At 47.9% G+C, this 24,375-nt stretch overlaps 1 protein-coding gene across 4 annotated transcripts; it reads right to left on the reverse strand.

Moving 5' to 3' along the window:
• Positions 1-74: 74 nt before the first annotated feature.
• On the reverse strand, positions 75-24,277 carry znf106a (zinc finger protein 106a). 4 transcript variants are annotated; one of them, XM_029125446.2, is made up of 22 exons: positions 24,159-24,276; positions 18,225-18,320; positions 17,977-18,038; positions 15,538-15,732; positions 10,870-13,902; positions 9,975-10,555; positions 9,615-9,769; positions 8,785-8,845; positions 8,164-8,505; positions 7,978-8,082; positions 7,359-7,888; positions 7,052-7,254; positions 6,554-6,603; positions 5,991-6,148; positions 5,461-5,595; positions 4,850-4,966; positions 4,324-4,578; positions 3,814-3,933; positions 3,412-3,483; positions 3,087-3,158; positions 2,387-2,533; positions 75-2,129 (listed from the first exon to the last, which is right to left on the reverse strand). In XM_029125446.2, the coding sequence occupies exons 2-22, from the start codon at positions 18,276-18,278 to the stop codon at positions 2,067-2,069; spliced, it is 6,510 nt and encodes a 2,169-aa protein (XP_028981279.2). In that variant the 5' UTR covers positions 18,279-18,320; positions 24,159-24,276; the 3' UTR covers positions 75-2,066. The 4 variants fall into 4 exon arrangements, with proteins under 4 accessions (XP_028981279.2, XP_028981278.2, XP_028981280.2 ...); XM_029125445.2 differs by having other exon boundaries at positions 7,359-7,891; XM_029125447.2 differs by having other exon boundaries at positions 5,991-6,136; positions 7,359-7,891; positions 24,159-24,275.
• Between the last annotated feature and the right edge of the window lie 98 nt (positions 24,278-24,375).

Here is a 24,375-nt window from a genome sequence, read left to right on the forward strand (position 1 = left end):
GCGACTGCCGCTCTGTGTGAAAATGCTTTGAGTAATACATTATACACAACTGACAAGAAACAACAAACTAGCTGTTTTATGTTGCAAATATATATTTTTTTTATTTCAAGATTGTTTTCTTTTCAGAGATTTTCTTGCAAAATATCAGTGACAAAGTTCACAACCGTTGGCAACAACTAAAACTTGAAGAAACTCAGGAATGTCAGGTAAGAGGTCTAATGTATGTTTTTACTCAGCGTCGGTTGACTGCGAAGGGTTGCGCACGCCCGGAGGTGTTACGTCGTCTTATGGGTGGCGGTTTGAGCCGAACACACACCTACAACAGCACTGTGTGCAACCCTGAGCTGCCACGACATGGATACGGCATGGATACGGCATGTCACAACCACAAGAACATTGCTAGAACTTTCAGAGCAACAAATCATTAACATGAAAAAAAATAATACTTTTTTTTAATACTAAAAAACAGCTTCGTTTGTGTATTTGACGTTTGTCGCCCAAGGGAGGGTTTGAGGTATGGCATGGGAGGGGGATTCTGTTTCTGAAGCTCTATAACCCCTTAAAACACCTCCTCTGTACCATCTTCCTCACTACACAAACACCCGTCCTTTAAAAACAAATCCTTACGGACAGTCTCAATGCTCTATAAAAGAAATCAACTAAGTCCCACGGAAAGAAAAAAAAAAAGATTCAGAGCAAACGCACTCATTCAGGAAAATAACTGACAAAGGGTAATGACTTATTTGTCACGTGCCTTAAGGATGGGGACAAATAAACTGCCTTCATCCTACGTGCCTGTCCACGCATAGACACACACACACTCTTGAACACACACACAATCTAGAACACACACACTATGTCTCAGTGCTCCATCACCTCAAAATCAAATCATCAAATGGTAAACTCGGACCACAACACTTCACACCGTCCTTCCACAAAATGCTGAAATATCCGGGAGCAACCACACTCAACACCAGAATTTGTTTTAAATAAATCAAGATTAAGATAGGAATAAGATAACACTATTAAATAACATTTTTAAAAAAGAAAAGATTAGTAGCAAGGTGGTTCTAAATAGAGATTTGTTTTTCTTTTTTTAAATAAAAGTTACATAAATGAAACTCCATTGCAATGAAATACATCTCAGAAACAAAATCCAAGACTACTAAAAAAAAAATTCAAGTCTTCACTGGGCTACTTCTAGGACTGTTCTGGTTTATGAGTGAACCACTGCTGTAACCTAAAATAAAAGTATAACTAAAAACAAAACAAATGGGTTCTATAACAGATGAAAACAAGAGGAGGAAGTTGCTCAACAAGACACTAGCATCACAAATTCCTACCACTCACATCATAAAAACATCCCTTCACCCATGCCATACAGCAAAAGTGTCTTTTAGAAAGCTGTGACGGTTCGAGCCACGGATAATGTATTTGAAGCTGTTTAAATAGAAAAACATAAATGACTCTTGCATACCTGGACATTAGTTTCTTTGCTTTGTGAACAGTCAGTCATGGTAACTTGTCTCATTCGGTCAGTGATTGGGCCAACTGACAATCAGCAGTGTTCATTCACGATCACATAACCATGAGGAGGAGATGTTACACTGAAGTAGGTAAAAAAGAAACACTAAAACACACATCTCTCCCTTCATAACAAATATGACAGGTTGGATTCCAACAGATATCATCATCATTGTCTGGTATGGATGGAAAGAGGCCCCTAGCCTGGGTACCACAATATTTGTGTTATTACACTACTCTTTGCAATACTTAGTCATTGTCAGACATTACTTATTTAAAGAAGCAAAGCATTAACACAACACAGATTTCAGGCTAGAGTCGCATGGCACCACTTAGTAACTCTAAAGATAGCCTGGTAATACCAGCGTAAATAACTATTCTAAACCTTGTTTCAATGATGTGCTCTTTATTCATACTAGTTTCCCCAGGCTACCTAGTGTGGGTCCCAAGGGGATCCTCCCAATATGGGAGTTAAAGAAGTTTGATAAAGGGGGCCGGGTGTTGAGGACAGGGGCGTCAGCCACTTCCTTAGGCCCTCCAGGTTAGTTGGTCAGCTCCGCCAGGCACTCCTCCTCTGTGTGTTGCAGCATGTGCTTGGGCGCCCCCTGTAGGATGGAAGACAGAAAAACACACGTGCATCTCCAGTAAGCTCCAGAATGTTACTTTAGAAGGACAGCACAGAAAGAATCCATAGCATAGAAATAATTAACATTGAGACCATCTGTCAATATTAATTGGGGGTCTGACTAACGACTATTCTTGAAAACCAGCTGCAGATAAGAGTTCAGACCAATTCAGACCAGTTCAGTTCAGGTTGGCCTGTGACAGTTTTCGCCTAGAAATGATAGGAGGGGTGAGACACCTGTTTGGAGCCGTTGCGGGTAGCGAACAACTCGTTGCAGTTCTTCCATCGACATTTGAAGGTCTGTGTGTTGGGAGAGGCGTGGTCTTGTAAAAGGTGCTGCTGTAGGTGCTCCAACAATCCGAAGATCAGAGAACAGCCATGCCACTGCAGAGACAAGATACAGAGGGAGGGTGTTAGGTAATGGAATAGCCATGCCACTGTAGAGACAAGATAAAGAGGGAGGGTGTTAGGTAATGGAATAGCCATGCCACTGCAGAGACAAGATACAGAGGGAGGGTGTTAGGTAATGGAATAGCCATGCCACTGCAGAGACAAGATACAGAGGGAGGGTGTTAGGTAATGGAATAGCCATGCCACTGTAGAGACAAGATACACAAGGAGGGTGTTAGGTAATGGAATAGCCATGCCACTGCAGAGACAAGATACAGAGGGAGGGTGTTAGGTAATGGAATAGCCATGCCACTGCAGAGACAAGATACAGAGGGAGGGTGTTAGGTAATGGAATAGCCATGCCACTGTAGAGACAAGATACACAAGGAGGGTGTTAGGTAATGGAATAGCCATGCTTCCAGGGAGACAGAGAGAAGAGAGAGACACAATCTACCTCTTCTCTCTACCTCAATCTACCACTTTCTAGAACATTCCCAAACCAGGAACCCTCTTCACATCCCAGCCCCACCCCACCCAGCCGTCTTACCCAGCAGCGGTGGTTCTGCATCAGGTTCAGTTTGACCGCCTGCACGCTGCCGTCATAGCAACCGGTGTAGATCTAGAACACAATGAGCCAATCACAGAACAGTTGACACGAGCCGGAACCCAGCATCCCCTCCAGGGGCCAATAAAAAGTCAACCCGGGTAGTTAGGAACTCTCTGGGGTCAGAGTTCAGGAATGCATAATGGTGAAACGCCTGCGCTCTGTGGAACACGGCGTGTTTCGGCCACAGGCACAAATCCCACCCATCCCCAGCGACGTCCCATTCAGTGAGCCGGCGGTGTGGTTTAAACGAGGACGGAGGACTCACCATGCTCTTGTGGATGGCCATGCACATCACCATGTCGCTGTGTCCACCATACACCTGCAGGCGATCGTGTGTCTGGAGGAAGGGAGTCAGGGCCAATGAGGTTTCAGCATACTGAAGCGTTCGTACAAAACAGAGACATTCTATTGGCTCGTCGTTGCAAGGGGGGTATTTAAACGATGCCGCTTAACTGAACGTCTAGAATTAAAACAATGCCGACAACACGTGCGATTTACAAAAAAATTAACTAGACATGTAGCCCTTTGATGGGGTGAGGATGAAAATGGGCACACGGTGGAAATACTGTCCGCCGTGTAATGTGCCGAGGCGCAGACATGGCGAAGGCGTGGCGCGGCCAGTGTCTTCAGAGGGGAGCGCGGTGCGAAACGGGGGGAGAACGCTGACCTGTAGTTCGTAGACTCTGACCAGCTTGTCCAGGCAGGCGGTAACCATCACCTTGCCGAGGATGGCCACTACCGTCACAGCGTGGCTATGGCCCTTATAGACCCGCACCAGCTCGCCAGTCTAGACAGACAAGAGAAACGCCCACGCATATTAGAATGGTTATTAAGCCAACGAAGCGTACGGCCAGCCGCATAATTCATCGCTAACCTAGGGAGTATTTGAACATTCTTAAACGTTTGTTTTCAAGTGTCTCAACAATTGACTAGCTTCAGCAGACATTGACGAACGCTGGTACTGAAAACACAGCACCGGTCTCGTTTAATTATTATTCATGTGAGTCCATGGTTAATTCGGGCGTGTCTGGGAATAGAGGTGGATATTCTATTAGAACGGAGAGAACCATGGCCCCGCCGTCATCAGAACCAGATCTAGTGATCAGTGGTGAACAGCACTGTTACAGATCACACGGAAAACACGCAACCCACTGAATAATCTATTCCAATTACTCACATGGATATTGTGTGCATGGACCAACTGGTCGCTAGAACCACTGAAGACCAGGTCGTTGACCACCTTCATGCAGAGGACGGTCTTGCTGTGGCCCTCCAGGGTGCGGAGCAGGAGACCGCTCTTCGCGTCCCTGACGCTGATGGTGCTGTCGTAGGAGCCAACCAATAGGATCTTGCGAGCTCCCTCCTGTGCCGTTGCCAGGCAACTCACCGCACGTGGCCCATGACACTCGAACACATCCAGCTGCTTGTTGGTCTGCAGAAGAGGAAAAACGTTTAACAAACAAGATGTGAATTGTGTTCGACCAATAACATTTGAGTCTGAGGTGGTTCCACGACGTTCAAGTTCTAGAATGAGTAGGAGAAGGGGGTGTAAAATACTGTAGAGTGAATATGTTCTAGACAGTGAATGACATTAGACTGAATGTGTTCTAGCGCCAATTCTATATTAAAATGTATTTCACACGTTATTTTAGATGGTTTTCCAGTGTCACTACCGCATAGTGTTCCCATGTTGTGGTTCTTACCTTGAGGCTGAAGGTGACCACAGAACCATTGGCTAGGCCTGCGTATAGAACCTTCCAGCGGTTATGAATGCAGAGAACCCGGTCTGGGAGGGAGAACTGGTCCACACATTCCTTGGTCTTTGGAAGACACACCAGTCATATTACACAGAACAAAAGAAATACAGAATGTCAGAGAACGCAACAATGCCTGGAAATGCAAAGCCTATGTGAAAGGTTCTGGACAATATAACTTTTTTTTAAACCATTATTTAAGTTGATTTTCGAACCTTTAAATGTGTCATATTGTCATTTCCTCTACTTTAGCAACCATAGCAATCTGGGGGAACTGTAAAATATGATGAGCTATCACCATGGTATTTTCTCCTGTTAGGCTAACTGACCGGGTAAACGCTAGCCTGATGAAGTGCTATCACCATGGTATCTTCAGGTCTTAGGCTAACTGACCGGGTAAACGCTAGCCTGATGAAGTGCTATCACCATGGTATCTTCAGGTCTTAGGCTAACTGACCGGGTAAACGCTAGCCTGATGAATTGCTATCACCATGGTATCTTCAGGTCTTAGGCTAACTGCCAAGCCAGGTTTGATTTCCAGGACCACCTCCATTACTCACCCGAAGGCTGTAACATCGTATGGTCTGGTCACTGGAGCCGGAGTACAGACGGTGTTGTAGACCTGGTCCTGAGGAAACCAAAAGGCAGTTGACCTTGGTGCTGTGGCCCTCAAACACAGCCACACACTTACGGGTCTGTAAGACAGAGGAAGAGAGGATGTTACAGCTAAAGGTACAGTTACAACTACTGTTACTGTTAGAACTCCAGTTACAGCTACAGTTACTGTAACAAACTACGATTACTGTTATAACTCCGGTTACAGCTAGAGTTACTGCTACAACTACAGTTACTGTTATAGCTACAGTTGTCGTTACTGTTAAAGCTGAAGTTAAATCTACAGTCTACAATCTATGGTTAGTTACAGAAAAATGTATAGCTACGTTACAAGTTACACCGGTGACTACTGTTACAGCTACAAGCACCATTTCTAAAATAAGTAAGAAAATGGATAGCTACATATCAGTAGTTGAATAAGAGTTAGTCAGAACATACTGGTAAAACTGACAGACAGACAGTAGTGAGAACTCACCACTAGGTTGAAGGCCCTGACCGTGCGGTCTCCAGAGCAGGTGTACAGCAGGCCCATGTGCACCTGCATGGCGTTAACCGCCTCCTGATGACCCTTAAACGCCCCCTCCGACAGCAGCTCCTCCTCCCCGGGCTCCGACGACACGTCTGGAGACACAGCTGTTAAACACTGAAATGTCTTTACACACACATCAAAGCAGCTGCTCGTGTCACCGTGGACAATTCCATTCCACTTCAATCTAGTCTAAATGTGCTTATTCCAACGCAGTGAGTGGAACATGTGATCCCTGTCAACATGCAATGGGGTTACCAAGAGCCACCCATATGTTGAGTTAAATATACACCTCAATTATCATGAGCCTAACCAGCTACGCTTCAGGTTCAAGAGGTATCAGGTTCAAGAAGACCTTGACCTTAAAAAGTAATTCTGTCAGCCAGTCAGTCATTCTTTCAGACTACTCTGGGCCGGTGAAAGTGTATTGAATAAATCAATATCACCTGTGACGTCATGTGACCTATTTGAGGCTGTGTTTAAACAGCTTGTGCACACGTGTGAAAATCTACCTGAGGATGTCTTGGCTTGCTTGGCGGATGACAGGGGCAAGTGGACGTCACTGAAGCAGAGGGGAAAGACATGTCAGGAATGACAACACGTTCATCCATTCCAACCCACTGATGAAGCTGACACCACCCCCTGACGAAGCTGACACCACCCCCTGACGAAGCTGACACAAGCCCCCTGACGAAGCTGACACAAGCCCCCTGACGAAGCTGACACCACCCCCTGACGAAGCTGACACCACCCCCTGACGAAGCTGACACCACCCCCTGACGAAGCTGACACAAGCCCCCTGACGAAGCTGACACCACCCCCTGATGAAGCAGACACAAGCCCCCTGACGAAGCTGACACCACCCCCTGACGAAGCTGACACCACCCCCTGACGAAGCAGACACAAGCCCCCTGACGAAGCTGACACCACCCCCTGACGAAGCTGACACCACCCCCTGACGAAGCTGACACCACCCCCTGATCAAGCTCCAGGTTGAATCTCATTCCCACCTATCACAGGTCTTGGTAACAGAGCTGACGTCCATCCCGCTGGTGGATGTAACCTCGTTGCACGCCAGATTCTGGGGCTTGTTCTTCGGTGAGTACGACACCGGTGTGTCCGGCGCTGGGACTGTCGGACGTGGCGGCGGGGAGGCCAGGCTGCAGACCTCCATGTTGTCATCCTCCGGGTCTGAGGTGTCGATGTTGACCACCTAATAAACCACGTCGTTATCAATGTAAATAACGAACCGCGACACAAGGAAAGACTCTCTGATTCAATTACATACATTAAAACACATTTAACTTAGTCCAGTACCTCAAGCGGGGGCGCCTGGGGAAGCTCCACCATCTCCAGAGGGGAGTCAGAATCCCCAGTGGCCTCAGGTCTGGTGGCTGGGGACCCTGGAGGTCTGGGGGCATCTACCCCGACCTCTCTCCTGTCCTCGGCTGCTCCCGGTGGGTTGGGGTTGGAGCAGGACGTGGTGACCTGGGGCGGGGAGCTTCCAGCGGCTCTCCGACGGGTGCGGTGGTGTCTGGCGGGCCGCGAGGAGGCGGCCTCGGCCTCCAGCTCCGTGTCGCTGTTGTCAGGCTGCTGGTCCGTCCCCTGGGCCTTCCTCAGCGCCCTCTTCTTCTTCAACTTCCTCACACGCTTCACAGTCTTCACCTCCGCCTGGGGAAGGAGGGGTGGCGGGAGGACGGGGGGGGCTACAGGGTCCGGGGGTCCGGTTCTGGAGCTTCTGCGGCTAGGTGGGTTAAACGGGAGGGCCAGTGGAGGTTTGCTGTCCCAGATGTCTCCCCTGGTCACCTGGACACCCCTCTCTACTGAGTGGACCCCGTCTGGGGAACCTGCTGAAATAAAACAAAGAAAACATATATAAACATATATAAATATTTAGAATCAAGGCAGGAAGTTGAGATCCCTTCCGGGTCCTTACATTCAGCAGACCCTCCAACAGCCAGGCTGTTCTCCTCAGAGGGCTCCATGCTGGCACTCTGGTGCGCCAATCTCCCAAAGTCTGCTTGGCCGCTCTGTGCGCAATCTGTGAAAGAGAGGGCGACAATCATCAGATCGAGGGGGTTCAATTGTGTGTATACACTAGTGTGTGTGTGTGGGGGGGTACCTGTGGGAGGGGCCATAGGTGTGGGCTCCAGGGTGGTGCTGTGAGGACCGTGGTGGACTGGGCTCTCAGCAGACTGGGCCTCCGTCTCGGTGCCCACTTTACCCGGCGACAGGGGTTCTTGCTTGATAACCACACCCGACGAGACCGTCTGGGGCTGGGTGTGGTGGCCTGGGGACAGGGAGGGGGGCGTGGAGCACGGGGGGAGGTAGAGTGGGACAGGACGCTGGCTGGGCTGGTCAGGGCACTGGGCACCGGCGTCAGTTAGGGGTCGATCCTCTAAAGGCATCTCCTCTTCACAGCTTTTCACTCTTGGCTGATCCGGAGCAGGCATCTCAAAATCTCCTGAGTTACACATAGGACACAACATGACAGGTCAAACACCAGGGCTACTGGAGAAGTCCGCACTTTTATCAAACTTTTCAAAGAATGGTTACCCAGACACAGATTAAGCATAATCCCATAAAAAATACAAATAAAACAATAACACAACACTCAATAGCAATTCTCCAGGGATCTGGCTTTTTAGTACAGGATTAGGCTTAATCAGAGTCCAGAATTCTTTCAGAATTCAGATTCACTGAATCAGTCAGTTCCAGGCTTGTGGGTCCAGTACCGTCCTACCTCGCATTCCCTGAAGCAACTCGATACGCCTGCTTCTGAGCGTGCTCATCTCCATGGAAACCTGAAAGACAATCACGTCAAACTGAGAAATCTGAGGCCTTTGGGTGGGGCGACCTGTCTATCACTATTCATGTTTCCATTTCACTTTCATTCATACAGGTTATGGCAATTGAGATGAAAGGGGATTTGGCAAAGCAAGAGACATAGCTAATTCATTTAGTGAAAGAGACAGCTATTTCATTGAGTACTTTATATTACTGAATTTCATGTTCAACCTAAAGAGCTAAAGCGTCTGCTAAACAACTAAAATGTTATCATGGACCTTGGGAAAGTTGGGATTACATTTTTGGCTTGTCACAGCAGGGATGGCTGCCACCTGCAGAGTCACTGGGGTATTTTATTTACAAAGCCATTCTGGGTTTGCTACCTTCTTATTTCTGCATTTTTATTCTAATGTGATTGGTAGTGTCTTCATTTCGCAGGACTTCATCCGGCTTACTGTCCCAAATGCCCAAACTAAATGGGGAAAAGTGGCTTTCATGTACTCAGCTTGGAACGCCTTACAAAATAATTTTAGATTGGAAGAATTTGTGGCTAAGGACTTCGAGGCTAATTCCTTGAACTGCCAAAGTTCTTATGATTGCGAATTACGCTTTATTTTACTTCCTTTTCGAGTACTTATATTTTCGTTGTCTGTTAGTAATGCTGAAATAATGACGTGCTGCTGCCTATCTTTGCAAGGACACTCATTAAAAATAGATCTCTTATCTAAATGTGCCTTTTCTGGTTAAATAAAATGTAAATAAAATAACTAAGTGAAGGTGTAGTACCTGCTGTTTGACCACCAGGAGGCGCTGAACCTCCACATAGGCAGCCTGCAAGGCAGCTCGAGCCTGGATCAGACCGTTATCGATCCCCTGCAGGGACCGGCAAAGCTCCTCCTCTCTCAAGGATACAGCCAGGAGCTGGTCCACCTGCAGACGCTCTGGAGAACAACATAATATACAATGATAGAGTTTGTTTACTGTGGGACAACCAGACCAGAACACAACCAAAACTCGATACCAGTTCTGACCACCGCAACACAATCAAAAAGCACCACTCATTCAAACTTCACACTTAAATTCGATAGACTAATTACACTAGTTTTACTGATCCCAGAACAAGCAACAACGTGAAAAGACGCTCACCTTTCTTGGACTTGACCCGCATTCTTTTATTCTTTCTCTCTGAGCTAGGAACATCTGGGCATGTAACGTCCCCGGCCGCTCGCCTCTTCTTCCCTGCTCCCAGGGTGTCATTATGCTCATTCCCGGAGCTACTGTCCCCCATCATGGAGTCGGCCTTCTGCTGGACCAAGGACCTTAGTGGCTCCTCTGCTAGTGGCCCTTTGGCTTTTCTCTGTGCTCGGGACTCACACGGTGTCCCTTCCGCCTTAGGCTGCTGGACATCTCGGAGGGACGTGGAGCCTTGCTCTTCCGAGCTGCGTCTCCTCATCCTTCCCGGTCCATCTACGGTTGACTTTTCCTCTGACACCGTCTGATCCTGGCCCCTGGTCAGACCCCCAAACAGATATGAGAGGTTGGCCAAGCGGTCGGGGGCCACGCTGCTCTCTGAGAGACTGCGTTTGCGGGGTGTCACTGGCGCCACAGCCGGTTCAGAGTCCCGGAAGTCAAAAAGGGTCTCCCATTGAAACCCTTCAGTTAGAGGAATGTTCTCCTCCTCCTGGCTCAAGCCCTCCTGGTAAAACGACACCATCTCTATACCAAACCTGACAGGACAGGAAGACAGGAAGAAAGGACATGTAAACACAGCATGTAGCTTTAAAACCACTGAATACAGAAGTAAAACAAAACTGATTCATGTAATTTATCTTCCACAATAATTTACACTGTATTGTCAAAGACTTAGTTAGTGTTGGGGGGGGTGAATTAAATGTCTTTAAAACTAGCAGCAAAGACTGCTTTTGGAATTTATTTATTTTTTGTTTTTTTTGTTTGCTGAAATCTATATTTTAGAGTGCAATATACTTGAAGGTCTTAATATATAAAAAATCTGGAGGTAACTCTCCAGATGACCTCTGACCTGGGCAAGCCTTTCCCCTGCTCTTGCTTCTTCCTGTGTACTTCCTGGTACACCTGATCCCAGTTGACACAACGCCTGGAACCGGAGGAGCTGATAAGCTGCCGTAACGTTGGCTTCAGCCCAGACTCTTTCTCCACCTCACCTCTGCGCGTCCCACTAACATTCCTAATCCGCCGGGCGATGTTCAGGTTGGGTTCATGGCTGCCGATCTTGGTCTTTGAGCCCACGTGTTTGGTAAGGTCCTTTTTTAGGACAGGGGGCAAACTGACCTTTGACAGGGTGGTGGCCAAAGCAGAGCCAGGGGAGGGGTCAGAGGATGTGTGGAGGTCAGTGTTGGGGTCACTGGATCTGCAGCGGTCACTGTCTGACCCTTGCCTTCCATCTGATATTTGCATGGCCTCCTCACCACCTCCAGCCACTGGGCCTCTCTCTCTTTCCCTCTTCTCCTCCTCCAGCTCATCTCTGGCAGACAGGGAGAGTGTGGCACCTCCTGGGGACTCCATTGTTGAAGTGCTAACCTGAACGGACTGCAGTGACATGGGGTTGTCTGATGGAGATGTCCCTGACTCCACCAAGGTTTGCATTTGGTCAGCAACAGCTCTGCTAGTTCTTTCTTCAGCTGGGTCAACTCGAGTTGATCTGCTAGTTATTTTCCCTGTTGGGTCAACTCTAGTTGATCTGCTTGTTCTTTCCTCAGCTGGGTTAACTCTAGTTGATCTGCTTGTTCTTTCCTCAGCTGGGTCAACTTTAGTTGATCTGCTTGTTCTTTCCTCAGCTGGGTCAACTCTAGTTGATCTGCTTGTTCTTTCCTCTGCTGGGTCAACTCTAGTTGATCTGCTTGTTCTTTCCTCAGCTGGGTCAACTCTAGTTGATCTGCTTGTTCTTTCCTCAGCTGGGTCAACTCTAGTTGATCGGCTTATTCTATCCTCAGCTGGGTCAACTGTAGTTGATCTGCTTGTTCTTTCCTCAGTTGGGTCAACTCTAGTTGAACTGCTTGTTCTTTCCTCAGCTGGGTCAACTCTAGTTGATCTGGTAGTTCTATCCTCAGCTGGGTCAACTCTAGTTGATCTGGTAGTTCTATCCTCAGCTGGGTCAACTCTAGTTGATCGGCTTATTCTTTCCTCAGCTGGGTCAACCCTAGTTGATCTGGTAGTTCTACCCTCTGCTGGGTTAGCTTTAGTGAATCTGTTAGTTCTTTCCTCTGTTGTTTCAGCTCTAGTGGATCTGGTAACTCTCACCCTTCTGGATAGCTGGTCTCTCTTTGGTCTCTCTTTGGCTCCAAACTTTGCACCCTCAGAACCTTCTACCTGCTGCTTCTGCTGTTCCTCATCAATGTGCAAAACTATCTCTCTTGTCTTTTGCATCTCCTGGCTGTTGGACACTGTGTCCATCTCCATCTCCTGGCTGTCAGGCACTGTCTTCTTCATCTTCATCTCTTGGCTTTTGGATTCCTTCTCTTTCTTTGCCCCCTCCTTTTCCTTCGTCTCTCTTCTATGCTTAGCGGACAGATCCACTGATGTTCTCTTGTCCAACAGCGTCTCCTTGGCTCTCCTTAACATCTCAGTCAGCTGCTTGTCCTGCTCCGGTCGGGGGGTAGAGGACTTTGATCCAAACTTCCTAGCCAGATCTTGGCTGCTGCGTCTAGATGACATGGACTGGTCAGAGTCCTGACTAGATGTACGGCTCAACTGGCTCCTGGGCGTGGTGGAAGGGCTGGGGCTGGAGGCTCGGCTGGCTTGGGTCTTGGGGCTAGAGGCTCGGCTGACTTGGGTCTTGGAGGCTGTGGTTAGGTTGAGGTGGGTCTTGGCGGTGGTAGCATCAAGGTTAGATGGGCCCGTCTCAAGGCCCTCCAGCTTAGCTGCCTTCTGACAGGTGGAGTTGGACCCGCAGGCAAAGATGGAGGTTTGGCTGTCTCTCCTCCCATTGTTGCCCTTTGACATGCTCAGGCTTCTGCTACTACTCCCAAGGTCCTTGCCTTCAACACTGGGGTCAGGAGGTCTCATCTGCTGCCCAGCTCGATGCTGCTGGCCAGCACGAGACGGGACAGGCTTCGGACCGGAGGACTTAGAGGCATAGGGGTCCAGCGCTATGTCGCATTTGGGCCTCAGGTCCACATTGCAGTCCTGGGCAGGGAGGTTCCGGGGGGTCTGGAGAATTGGGAGAGGAGGGGGGCCCTTGTAGATCCGTTCTGAGGTGTTTGTGTCCTTGTGAGACAAGGAGGGGTAGGGTGACCAGCGGTGTACCTTGTCAATTTTGGGGTTACCACTAAACGCCTTGGGCCCGAGCCCATTGGGACGGTCGTGTTCTGTTCCCGCGCCACCCAGCGTAGCCCCGTTCGGGTTCTGTTTCCCATCCTTCGTGCTTTCATCTTGTGGTGTGAAGGGAGCGCCCGAGGTGTGCTGGATAAAGAAGCTGTCTGGAACTGGCTGGTCTCTGGTGAAGTCAATCAGGTCAGGGTACTCGATGCTGCGCTGGCCCTCCATCACGGCTGGGTCACAGAGAAGACCAGACTGGCCATAAACCCTCCTGCTGCCGTTATTTTGACCGGCGGTGCTCCCTCCTCCTTTGCTGTTCTGCCAGGGCCCCCTCTCTCCTCTCTGCTGGACCTGGGGGGGAAAAGCCTCCCGCCCTGATTTTTTGTTGTTGTAGTTGGTCCAGTCATCTCTGCTGTGTGGACTAACCCTCTCTCCGGAGGTCCACTTGGAGACATTTGGTGGTTCCGATGCGTGCCAGGTGGCACTGCGGCCCTGCTTGCTATTGTGCCAGTTAGACCTGATGTCCTGGTTCTGCCAGGGGCCCGGGCCTGCGTACGCATTGGACCCCCTGTCCCAGTCTCCCTGTGTCTGCCAGGCGGGCATGGGAGCAGAGTTTTTGGGGTACCTCCAGTCCAGTGACGCCCCACTCCGGCAAAAGTACTGCCGTGCCGTGTTCCACTGCTGAAGCTGTTTCTCCTGCTTCGTACGCACTTCCTCCTCTTTCCTTCTCCACTCCTCTTGCTCCCTGGCCCGCTTTGCTGCAGCCTCCTCCTCTTTCCTGGAAAGCGCACACACACACACACACACACACACACAGGTGTAAGTCAGTGGCACTGCATCATCAGTGGTTAGAAGGTGACGGTCTGCCTGGCAACAATATCAGGTTTGCCAGTTGGCAGCAGAAGTGGGTTAAGGTCTGACATAGTCATGTGTCCCCAAGAATGTCCGTCCCAAATCCCAACCTATTCCCTGCATCGTACACTATTTCTGACCAGGGCCCCTCGGGCTACTAGTGCACTACATGGTGAGGAGGGCGCCAGTTGAGGCCACGCCTCAGAGTGTTAAATCTGTGCGGTCTGAGGCTGCGGTCAGGGAGAAGATCTGGCATGTGACAGAGAGAGCTGAACGCCAACTGCTGTTGGTGAAACACACACACACACGCACACACCCCCACACACGCACACGCACGCACGCGCACGCGCACGCGCACGCGCACGCGCACGCGCACGCACACGCACACGCACACGCACACGCACACGCACACACACACACACCACTTACTAGTCTATTGGGAGAAACCTCTTAAGCATCAAAATACCTTTGCAAAATCCATTTTGAAGCCCACTGTCCTTCTCTAACCTCTAGCCTTTGAGTGCTGTGTGGAAACTGTGGCATGTGATAGGCAGCCAGAACTGCAAGACAGAGGACTGTGGGGGAAGATGTTTTCAACTGACTGACTGATCATTAAGTGCCCTCAAATGTCCTCCAATCAGAAAGATGATGCTCCTGCTCGGCCACTCATCGTGTTAGTCATTCATCTTTTGTAGTCAGTGATCTTGATAGCCACTGACCTAGGTGACCATTGATCTTGGAAGCCATTCATCTTAATAGCCAATGATCTTGATAGCCAATGATCTTGGTAACCATTGATCTCATCAGCTGATCACTAATCATCTCTTCGGAATTTCTGGTGCAAAGCAGATGTTGAGTGGCATTTTTTCTAACATAAATAGCATTCTGTTATTATCTATCAGTGGTACCAATACCTAAAATGATCACATTGCTAACTATATTATCACAAATCGTTACCAATGATTACTTGCAACATACAGGTTGAGAGCACCTCTCCCAAACCCCAAAATATTCCCCCCTCAAATCCACAATGCGAGGTCAGTTGGACTCGGCTTGTAGAAGCTACATGGTGAGGAACGCGACCTAAACTAGAGTCCACAGTCGATATGACCGCAAGGCTTTTTTTAGTACATGACCCTGACATCTGATTCGCCTCAGGCTGGGCCTTACAAGCTGCAACCCAGCTCACAGCTAGGACCAAATGAGATGAGTTAGCACCATGATGTAGTATGTGACTATACATGGTCTAGTTCTCCAGCGACGCACAGACACAAACAAAGAACCGGGACATATCGAAACATCAACAGGGTGTTGTTCCTGAAGAAGACGTTAAAATCAGACACAGCGACTTCTAGGCTCCAGTTCTAAACTGCATTTCTGACTTCTGTAAACCGCAGAAGTCAGAAATGCAGAAATTCTACACTACAGTTCTAAGCTCTAAGCTCTAGTTCTACACTACAGTTCTAAGGCTTGACCTGGTCTGGGATCTATACTCTTCACTCAAAGAGTAGGAACTTTAACATACTGACAGATGAACAAGTGAAAAAGCATCCTCTCCAACCTGATCAGTTCCCTTCGGGCCTCAATACGTGTCACCAGCTCCTTGTCGAAGTACTCTTCCTCCTGGTCATTGCCGGCAGCCTCCTGTTCCGCCGTCTCCACGCGCTGCTTGTGCACCGGGCTGGAGATGTGGTTGGCGTAGTCGGTAAGGCTCACCATGGTGACCCGGCATACTTGGCACTCGTGCCCGCAGTCCCTGGGGAAGGAAGGGGACAGCGGACGCTCAATAACCCCCTCCGGCATGGTTCTGTTTGGGGTCAAGTCTCGTCTGGTTGTTCCTGGCCTTCGGTAGAAGGTTTAAGGTATAAAAAAAAAATATATATATATAATAAAGAGAGGAGACTACTCAACACTCCTCATTAAAAATGCTCTTCCGGTTACTTCTTTACGGATCAGGAGGCAAAACGACGTATTCTTTTTATCTTCTTGATTAACAACAAAAGAAAGTTAAGAGCTGCTAGAGGAATCTTCCTGATCTTCCGGTGTTCTAGGTGTGTCCAATGGGCCGGCAGTGACAGGCGGTGAGGGGGAAGACTGTGTGTGGCTAAGCATGGTAATACTTCTGCCGCCACCACACAGTCGCCCAGGCAGGGAGGCCAGCCTCAGGGAAGGGGAGACAGGCAAGGAGGCCAGCCTCAGCCTAGCATGCTGCCGCTGCCATGCTGGAGGAGGTCCGCCGCGTTCTGAGACTGCTGAGACAGCCTCCCCATATTTCTGATAAGACACTCTGCAGCCCCCCCCCCACCCACCCACACACACACACACCCCACCCTGACATCATCCCACTGGACACCCAACTGTGGAGCTGCAGAGGGAGCTGACCAATCAGACGGCTGGTTGTAACCGGAGCCCGTTTTGGGGCGGCAGCTGGGCACATTCTCCCCACAGGAACCTTTGAGACCTCTCCCAAGTATGTTATGTGGTCGGAGCTGAGAGCCACCGTGACTTTACTGGCAGCGGGTCAAGTGTCTGAAAACTGTGTCATGGCACTGGGCCATTTACAGCACAAACGGACCTCCCTTTCATTGGGTTCCGTCAACTCACTGATCCGCGGGTTTTGAAATGAATGATTTGATCATGTTGAAAGGGGAGGATTATTAACGCAGTGCATCCATGTCTCTATGCACGTCACGTGTCTTCTTAAAAGAAGAAGTATATTTAATATGTATGAAAAACAAGGGATTGCGGTTCTAAAAATGTTAAACATTTTCATCCGAATTCAATAATAATATTAACGCATACTGTTTACTGACATTAAAATCCACAGTGATTTACAGTCAAGCATACAAATTATTTGTTATTAAACATTGTATAATCTTGCAAAAAACGTTTAACAGTTTAGAGTTATCCATGTAATTCGAACTTAGCTAATACTGTATCATGAACCAGCTAATACTGTAGGTTAAACTGTAACATGTCTCTTACAGTCATGTGCCTGCCTGTTTCTCCCATCACATACTTCACTAATCTCCAGGACAGTCACTTGAGATTGCAGTCAGCATCCTGAAAGGCCCTCCAGTACCCATTTAGTGCACTACTGTCACCCAGGTCTCCAATCTAAAGTAGTGCACTATGTAGGGAATAGGGTGCCTTTCAGGATGCAAATTCAGTCAGTTGGTGGTCAGTTAGTCCAGGCCTGTTGTCTCAATCAGCTGCTGTCTATATATATACATATATATAGATGTTATATGCCACAGTTGAGACAGCTGTACTCCTACTCAATCTTCCAGATAAGGCCAGACCAGCACTATTTGCCAAATCATCACAGACCAAAGTCTAGGGACAGTTTTCCGTTCCTGACTCACACCATTATCACCTACTGAAATGCATTCATCTCAAAAAATGTTTTAATCAAAGCTAGCACAAAAACAGAAAACGGCCCAGCGGGGGCGGTTAAGGGAACGGCCCGGAGGGGGAGGTTAAGGGAACGGCCCGGAGGGGGAGGTTAAGGGAACGGCCCGGAGGGGGAGGTTAAGGGAACGGCCCGGAGGGGGAGGTTAAGGGAACGGCCCGGAGGGGGAGGTTAAGGGAACGGCCCGGAGGGGGAGGTTAAGGGAACGGCCCGGAGGGGGAGGTTAAGGGAACGGCCCGGAGGGGGAGGTTAAGGGAACGGCCCAGTGGGGGAGGTTAAGGGAACGGCCCAGAGGGGGAGGTTAAGGGAACGGCCCAGAGGGGGAGGTTAAGGGAACGGCCCAGTGGGGGAGGTTAAGGGAACGGCCCAGTGGGGGAGGTTAAGGGAACGGCCCAGTGGGGGAGGTTAAGGGAACGGCCCAGTGGGGGAGGTTAAGGGAACGGCCCAGTGGGGGTGGTTAAGGGAACGGCCCAGTGGGGGAGGTTAAGGGAACGGCCCAGTGGGGGAGGTTAAGGGAACGGCCCAGTGGGGGAGGTTAAGGGAACGGCCCGGAGGGGGAGGTGAAGGGTAGTAGATGGTGGGTCTCACCGGCCCTTCAGGTTCTCCAGCTCACGGTGATGCAGCATGCTCCTCATGTGCTCATCCATATCCTGGAGAAGGTACAAGAACAAAGAGCTCTTACACTGGATTCCTGTCTACAGACAGCATAGCATTATCAAGTACAAATAGACAATAATGTGGAATCATTGCAATTTTTTTTACAAAGTTGCAACACAAATTGTACTTAGGTCTTTTTTTCCACGTGACTTCTCACAAGGCTTTGGGGCATGTTTCACCTGCTTGGAGCTGTACACGATCTGGCAAAGGATGCATTTCCTTTCTCTCCCCATGTTGGATAATTACGTCGAAGGTGGATCTCAGGACATTACCAACTGTAGAACAAAAGAAAACATGGAACTACTTCAGGTTTTATGTATTTATTTAACCGATTAAAAGAACTTGAGGGGCCAGAAAATGTAAAGATTGGATCTTCTATCATAGGTAAGGCCATCTAAAAAGAACTGACACTGTGCAAACTGTGACTCTGTTGCCTCAGTTACAAAAAAGTGTCAGCTGCACAAACACACCTACATGATGGGTGCACTGCTGCCAATGGTTACCGGAAGACACAGACCTCTGTCTGTCTGTCTACCGTTTGTGGGTCTGTCTGTGTCTATGCCTGTCTGTCTGGGTGTCTGTCAATGCCTGTCTGTCTGGGTGTCTGTCTATGCCTGTCTGTCTGGGTGTCTGTCTATGCCTGTCTGTCTGTCTATGCCTGTCTGTCTGTCTATGCCTGTCTGTCTATGCCTGTCTGTCTATGCCTGTCTGTCTATGCCTGTCTGTCTATGCCTGTCTGTCTATCTACACCTGTCTGTTTGTCTGTCTAGAGGAGAAACAAGGTCATTTTGATCTTCCCACGCTGAGCTGAGAGTCCCACAACATGCCTCTGGTCACCACCCAACCAGCCTGTCCCCCTGAGGCCTGCCCTGAATGCCAGTCACATCACTGCCAGTCCTCAGAGTCCAAAGAGTTCACCCACCCTGGCCATTACTCTAATTCCAAACCTAGAGTATGCCCAAAATGGCATCCTATTCCCTATATATACACTAATGCATTTAGGGAAGAGGGTGTGCCATTTGGGATTCAAGGTGTGTTAAGGGTTGGAAGGAAAGAGTCATGTGTAAACTAGCAGGGTTATGGACGACAGCGGATGAGAGTGTAAACCAGCAGGGTTATGGATGACAGCGGATGAGAGTGTAAACTAGCAGGGTTATGGATGATAGTGGATGAGATTGTGAACTAGCAGGATTATGGACGACAGTGGATGAGAGTGTAAACTAGCAGGGTTATGGACGACAGTGGATGAGAGTGAAAACCAGCAGGGTTATGGATGACAGCGGATGAGAGTGTAAACTAGCAGGGTTATGGATGATAGTGGATGAGATTGTGAACTAGCAGGGTTATGGACGACAGTGGATGAGAGTGTAAACTAGCAGGGTTATGGACGACAGTGGATGAGAGTGAAAACCAGCAGGGTTATGGATGACAGCGGGTGAGAGTGTAAACTAGCAGGGTTATGGATGATAGTGGATGAGATTGTGAACTAGCAGGGTTATGGACGACAGTGGATGAGAGTGTAAACTAGCAGGGTTATGGACGACAGTGGATGAGAGTGAAAACCAGCAGGGTTATGGATGACAGCGGGTGAGAGTGTAAACTAGCAGGGTTATGGATGATAGTGGATGAGATTGTGAACTAGCAGGATTATGGATGACAGTTGAAGACTTGTGTTAACTAGCAGGGTTATGGATGATAGTGGATGAGAGTGTGAACTAGGAGGGTTATGGATGACAGTGGAAGATTTGTGTGAACTACTGTAGCCGGGTTATGGATGAAAGTGGATGAGAGTTGTGGTAGACATTTTCTTATTCTATAGTACATTAATATCATATTGTTTAAGTATAATCCAGCCATTTAGTAAGGCCATCATGTGTTTCGGATCTGCTCACTTGTACTGGATGTGCCTACAACAGATAGCTATAGTTTTGATTAAACTTCTCAAGGGCTGTAAACATCTTGTTATATTTCTAAGCCGAAGTTCGCAGAGAAGCTGGTGAGACAAGCAGACTAACCATGCACAGGAGGGGGACACAGTGGGCTGTACTGAATATATATAGGCCTGAGCTCAACCTTCAACTGAGAGCTTTTGAACTGACTCTGCTGAGAGTGTTGTTAACTGCTCCAGGTTTGTAAATCTTGAATAAAGCTTTACTTGTGAAAATAATCTACAGTCTCTGTGACTTTCCCACGACAGAGTGTAAACTAGAAAGGTTAAGGATGACAGTGGAAGACTTGTGTGAACTAGCCGGGTTATGGGTGACAATGGATGAGAGTGTAAACAAGCAGGGTTATGGATGACATTGGAATATTTGTGTGAACTACTGTAGCAGGGTTATGGATGACAGTGGAAGATTTGTGTGAACTAGCAGGGTTATGGATGACAATGTAAGTCTTATGTGAACCAGCAGGGTAATGGATGATGGTGGATGAGAGTGTAAACTAGCAGGATTATGGATGATAGTGGATAAGAGTGTGAACTATGAGGATTATGTATGACAGTGGAAGATGTGTGAACTACTGTAGCAGGATTATGTATGACAGCGGAAGATGTATGTGAACTAGCAGGGTTATGGATGACAGTGTAAGTCTTATGTGAACCAGCAGGGTTATGGATGACGGTGGATGAGTGTAAGCTAGCAGGGTTATGGATGATAGTGGATAAGAGTGTGAACTATGAGGATTATGTATGACAGTTGAAGATCTGTGTGAACTACTGTAGCAAGGTTATGGATGACAGTGGAAGATGTGCGTGAACTACTGTAGCAGGTTTATGGATGACAGTGGAAGATTTGCGTGAACTACTGTAGCAGGGTTATGGATGACAGCAGAAGACTTGTGCGAAATAGCAGGGTTATGGATGGCGGTGGAAGAGTCATGTGTGAACTAGCATGCCTACACATGCCAACACAGTGTGACCTATAGGGTTACGGATGAGACTGGATAACAACTGTCAAATAAGCTTTTTTCATAGAAGAAATTTCCCTACTGAGTAGATAACCAACCATTAGGATTCTTCAAAGCTGAATCTTATGGACAGTTATATTTTGTGACCACACATTTCTAAAACAATCATGATACAACTACCAGCATCACCTACAGCTAAACAGAACCAGGTATCCATCCCACCAGTATCAAATACAGCTAAACAGAACCTGATATCCATGGCCACCAGTATCAACTACAGCTAAACAGAACCAGGTATCCTACAAGCCTCGCTGTCCTATTCTAGCCATCACATGTAAAGGCAGTTATTTTAGGCGTCGGTAAGGCTAGAGGATCGTGAATTTAGTCCCCCATGGGGCCGGCAGGCTGTTTGCTAGAATCCTCTAACAGGAAGTAGCTCAGCTGACCAGACATATGGCCAAAGAGACCGGAGTGGATCGGTGACGTCACAGTTGCCTCCATGCATGTTTTTGGAGGAAATGATTCAGGATGTACTTTTATGAGCATGGATGTACTCTCTGCTAACCTCATGTCAGAGGATGCACAAAGCGCTGAGCAACCACCGTCATTACGCGTGGTATGTACTTCCAAGAGAAGTAGAAATAAAAACAGACTCACCAGGTGACCAACGAACGGGTCAGCTGATCTGGCATCAGTAATATTCCCTGAAAAGATGTTTGATTGTGTATATTTAAGCCCATGAACAGAAGGGAAACACTGGTTTCCCCATATTTCTTTTACTTCTGTGATTTATTTACCAAACTCAGACCTTTCCCTCTCCCGTCTTGCTGCTGAAACCCTAATACATGCATTCATAACCTCCCGTCTTGACTACTGCAACTCCCCACTTACCAGCATCAATCTACATCCCTCCATAAGCTCCAAATGGTTCAAAACTCTGCAGCCAGACTACTCACTCACACCAAGTCCCGGCAGCATATTACCCCTATCCTCTGAGTTACACTGGCTTCCTATCTCCTAACGCATCAACTACAAGATCCTCTTATTGACATATAAAGCCCTAAACAATACTGTCCCTGCCTACCTCTCCAACCTTCTTCATCCATATCAACCAACAAACACACTCTGTTCCAGTACTGCAGGCCACCTCATAATCCCCAAGTCCAAGCTCAAAAGCTTTGGTGACAGGGCATTCTCAAGGGTTGCTCCTAGGCTCTGAAACTCTCTCCCCAAAACCCATCCATGACTCGGACTGTCCCCATTCTGCAGAACCCCCCCCCCTCCTTCAGTCTAAAGTTGAAGCCACAATATTTATTGCTTTTTGCCAAAAGGCATTGCTCATACACTCCGCTAACTGAACCTTGGGGGAAAAAACGACCATTGCGGAAATCCTCAAATACTTTCATGGATTTTACATAATTTATTTACATAAGTGACCTTCACACCGTGGTTAACCGGCCCTCACTGCATGCATCACACTAGACTCATTAGTGCCAACGTACATCACTTTTGGCCAATCCCCTCTACCTCAGCTTCCTGTACTCCTTAACGTCGGCAAATCGACGTGCGACCTGTAGCTGCTGAATCCGCCAAACCTCTCCGTGCACATGCCTTGCCGCATCTAAATGTGATCTGACATCTGCTCCCTCACAAAAAGCGTATATATTTATTTTTATTCATTTAGATGATGTTGTCCTATTTGTCACCACGTCCTCCCGCAATTAACACATCCGGCTTTGTTTAACTGACCTGGACCAAAACAGTTAAGTACAAAATAAATAAATATTCATGGCACGTGACACTGACGCTGGGGGGGTGCGCATGTGCACCCCCCCACCCCCAGGGGCGTGGCCACAGCTTAGGGGCCTCGTTGACTTTGGTGAATGATGGTGCTGCGGGCTGGTCCTCACCTCACACATTTGTGAGGCTTTACTGCCTTTACCTTCACTGCTCCCTGCTGAGCGCAGCATGCCGTTGATTGGAGCAGGGCTGGATGAATAGGTGTGCCACAAGGGCCTGGGTAACCAGTTCACTTTTCAGTTTACTTGGGTAGGCAGATGTCAAGCTGCCTCGTTCACAGTGTTTTGCCAGGCTGGCTTGGGGCAATATCGGATATCCCCACGCGTGTTGTACTGAAGTGACCAACTGCAGCTGAGGTTTGGATCACGTCTAAAATGATGCAAGCCCTGCAACACCAAGTCACGACAAAGAGCTGACCTGAACCAATGCAGATGGAGAGAATCTGGCATTTTATCACCTGGAAGGCTAGTGTTCCAGTCCAACTCAATCAATTATTGGTGAATTTTGTGTTCCGGTTGAGTAGGCGATTATAGTTATTCCTGGTCGTCTCTTTTTAGGAGACAAGAGTTGCAGACATAAGCTTAAGTTCCTGAGTATTAGACGAAAAATGGATTAACAATCCTGTTATCTACTTCTAAGAATGTAGGCATAGAAACCGATAATGGGTGGGGTATGTGCTATTACATTATTCGACAAAAGAGAAATGAAAACATTTCTTCTTCATGAAGAAGTGCAATGTGCAATGTCCTGCTTCTAAATATTGTCATTAACTAGTTAACCTACCTGGCTTCAGCCTGACCAGTTGATCGATGCTTTTAGTTACTCGCGTTACAATACTTTCAAATCTCGCCTAGTTAACTGTTCTTCGGGAGCTCCTCAACGACAATATCCACTCAAATGTAAACAAGACACTCTACTGCATGCATTTCCGAATTCTACAACACAAATCTGCAAGTTAGCACGTTTCCTGTGTCGTTCACCAGCTATGTAAACATACGTTTAAGGACAAACCACCTTCTCCACAAGTACACCTTCTCCACAGTACTGTTAATCAACTGCGTGCTAACAACAAACGCGCCAGTCCATTGTTGTGCTAGCTAGCTTTGTTAACGACAGCTAACTACATAGCTACAGTAGTGATTCCCTACCACACACACTCAATGGATCCTTTTGAGAAACGGGTAGCTAATTAGCCAACACGAGCTACTCCAGACTCAGATGTATGTTGATTAGTTAATTAACGTTACTTCGCTTTGTTTGCTTATACATGGGCATACAGGTACATGTTATGTCGATAGCTAACGTTAGTTATTTATAGCATGTATGCCAAGCAAGCTAGCGAACGGTGGCTCAACCTATGGCAAAAAAACATACACACCGTTTTCACAGCAATTATTCAAACTTACCCAAACTGTGCTAATCTAAGTTACAGTTGTTTAAAAGTCCCTTAAGAAAACCTTTAAATCTCTCTTTCACTGCCGCAAGTTCATCCACTTCCTGGCCGCGGCTGGATTGATCAGACTGCCCCTCCCCTTCCAGATGTGAGTTGGTGGGCTCGGCTGGCTCTAAAAAATATATTCATGTAATTGTTTACATTAATATGTGTATTCTATAATAAAAATA

The sequence above is a fragment of the Esox lucius genome, chromosome 15 (genome assembly GCF_011004845.1).
Source record: "Esox lucius isolate fEsoLuc1 chromosome 15, fEsoLuc1.pri, whole genome shotgun sequence".
NCBI classification, from domain to species: domain Eukaryota; kingdom Metazoa; phylum Chordata; class Actinopteri; order Esociformes; family Esocidae; genus Esox; species Esox lucius.

Excerpts from the sequence above, each read along its gene's own strand:
- znf106a (XM_029125445.2), bottom strand. The coding sequence starts at position 18,278 with ATGGGGAGAGAAAGGAAATGCATCCTTTGCCAGATCGTGTACAGCTCC. Across the intron at positions 8,846-9,614 it reads TCCTGGTGGTCAAACAGCAG|GTTTCCATGGAGATGAGCAC; the intron begins GTACTACACCTT and ends ATTGTCTTTCAG. Across the intron at positions 2,534-3,086 it reads TGCAGAACCACCGCTGCTGG|TGGCATGGCTGTTCTCTGAT; the intron begins GTAAGACGGCTG and ends TTGTCTCTGCAG.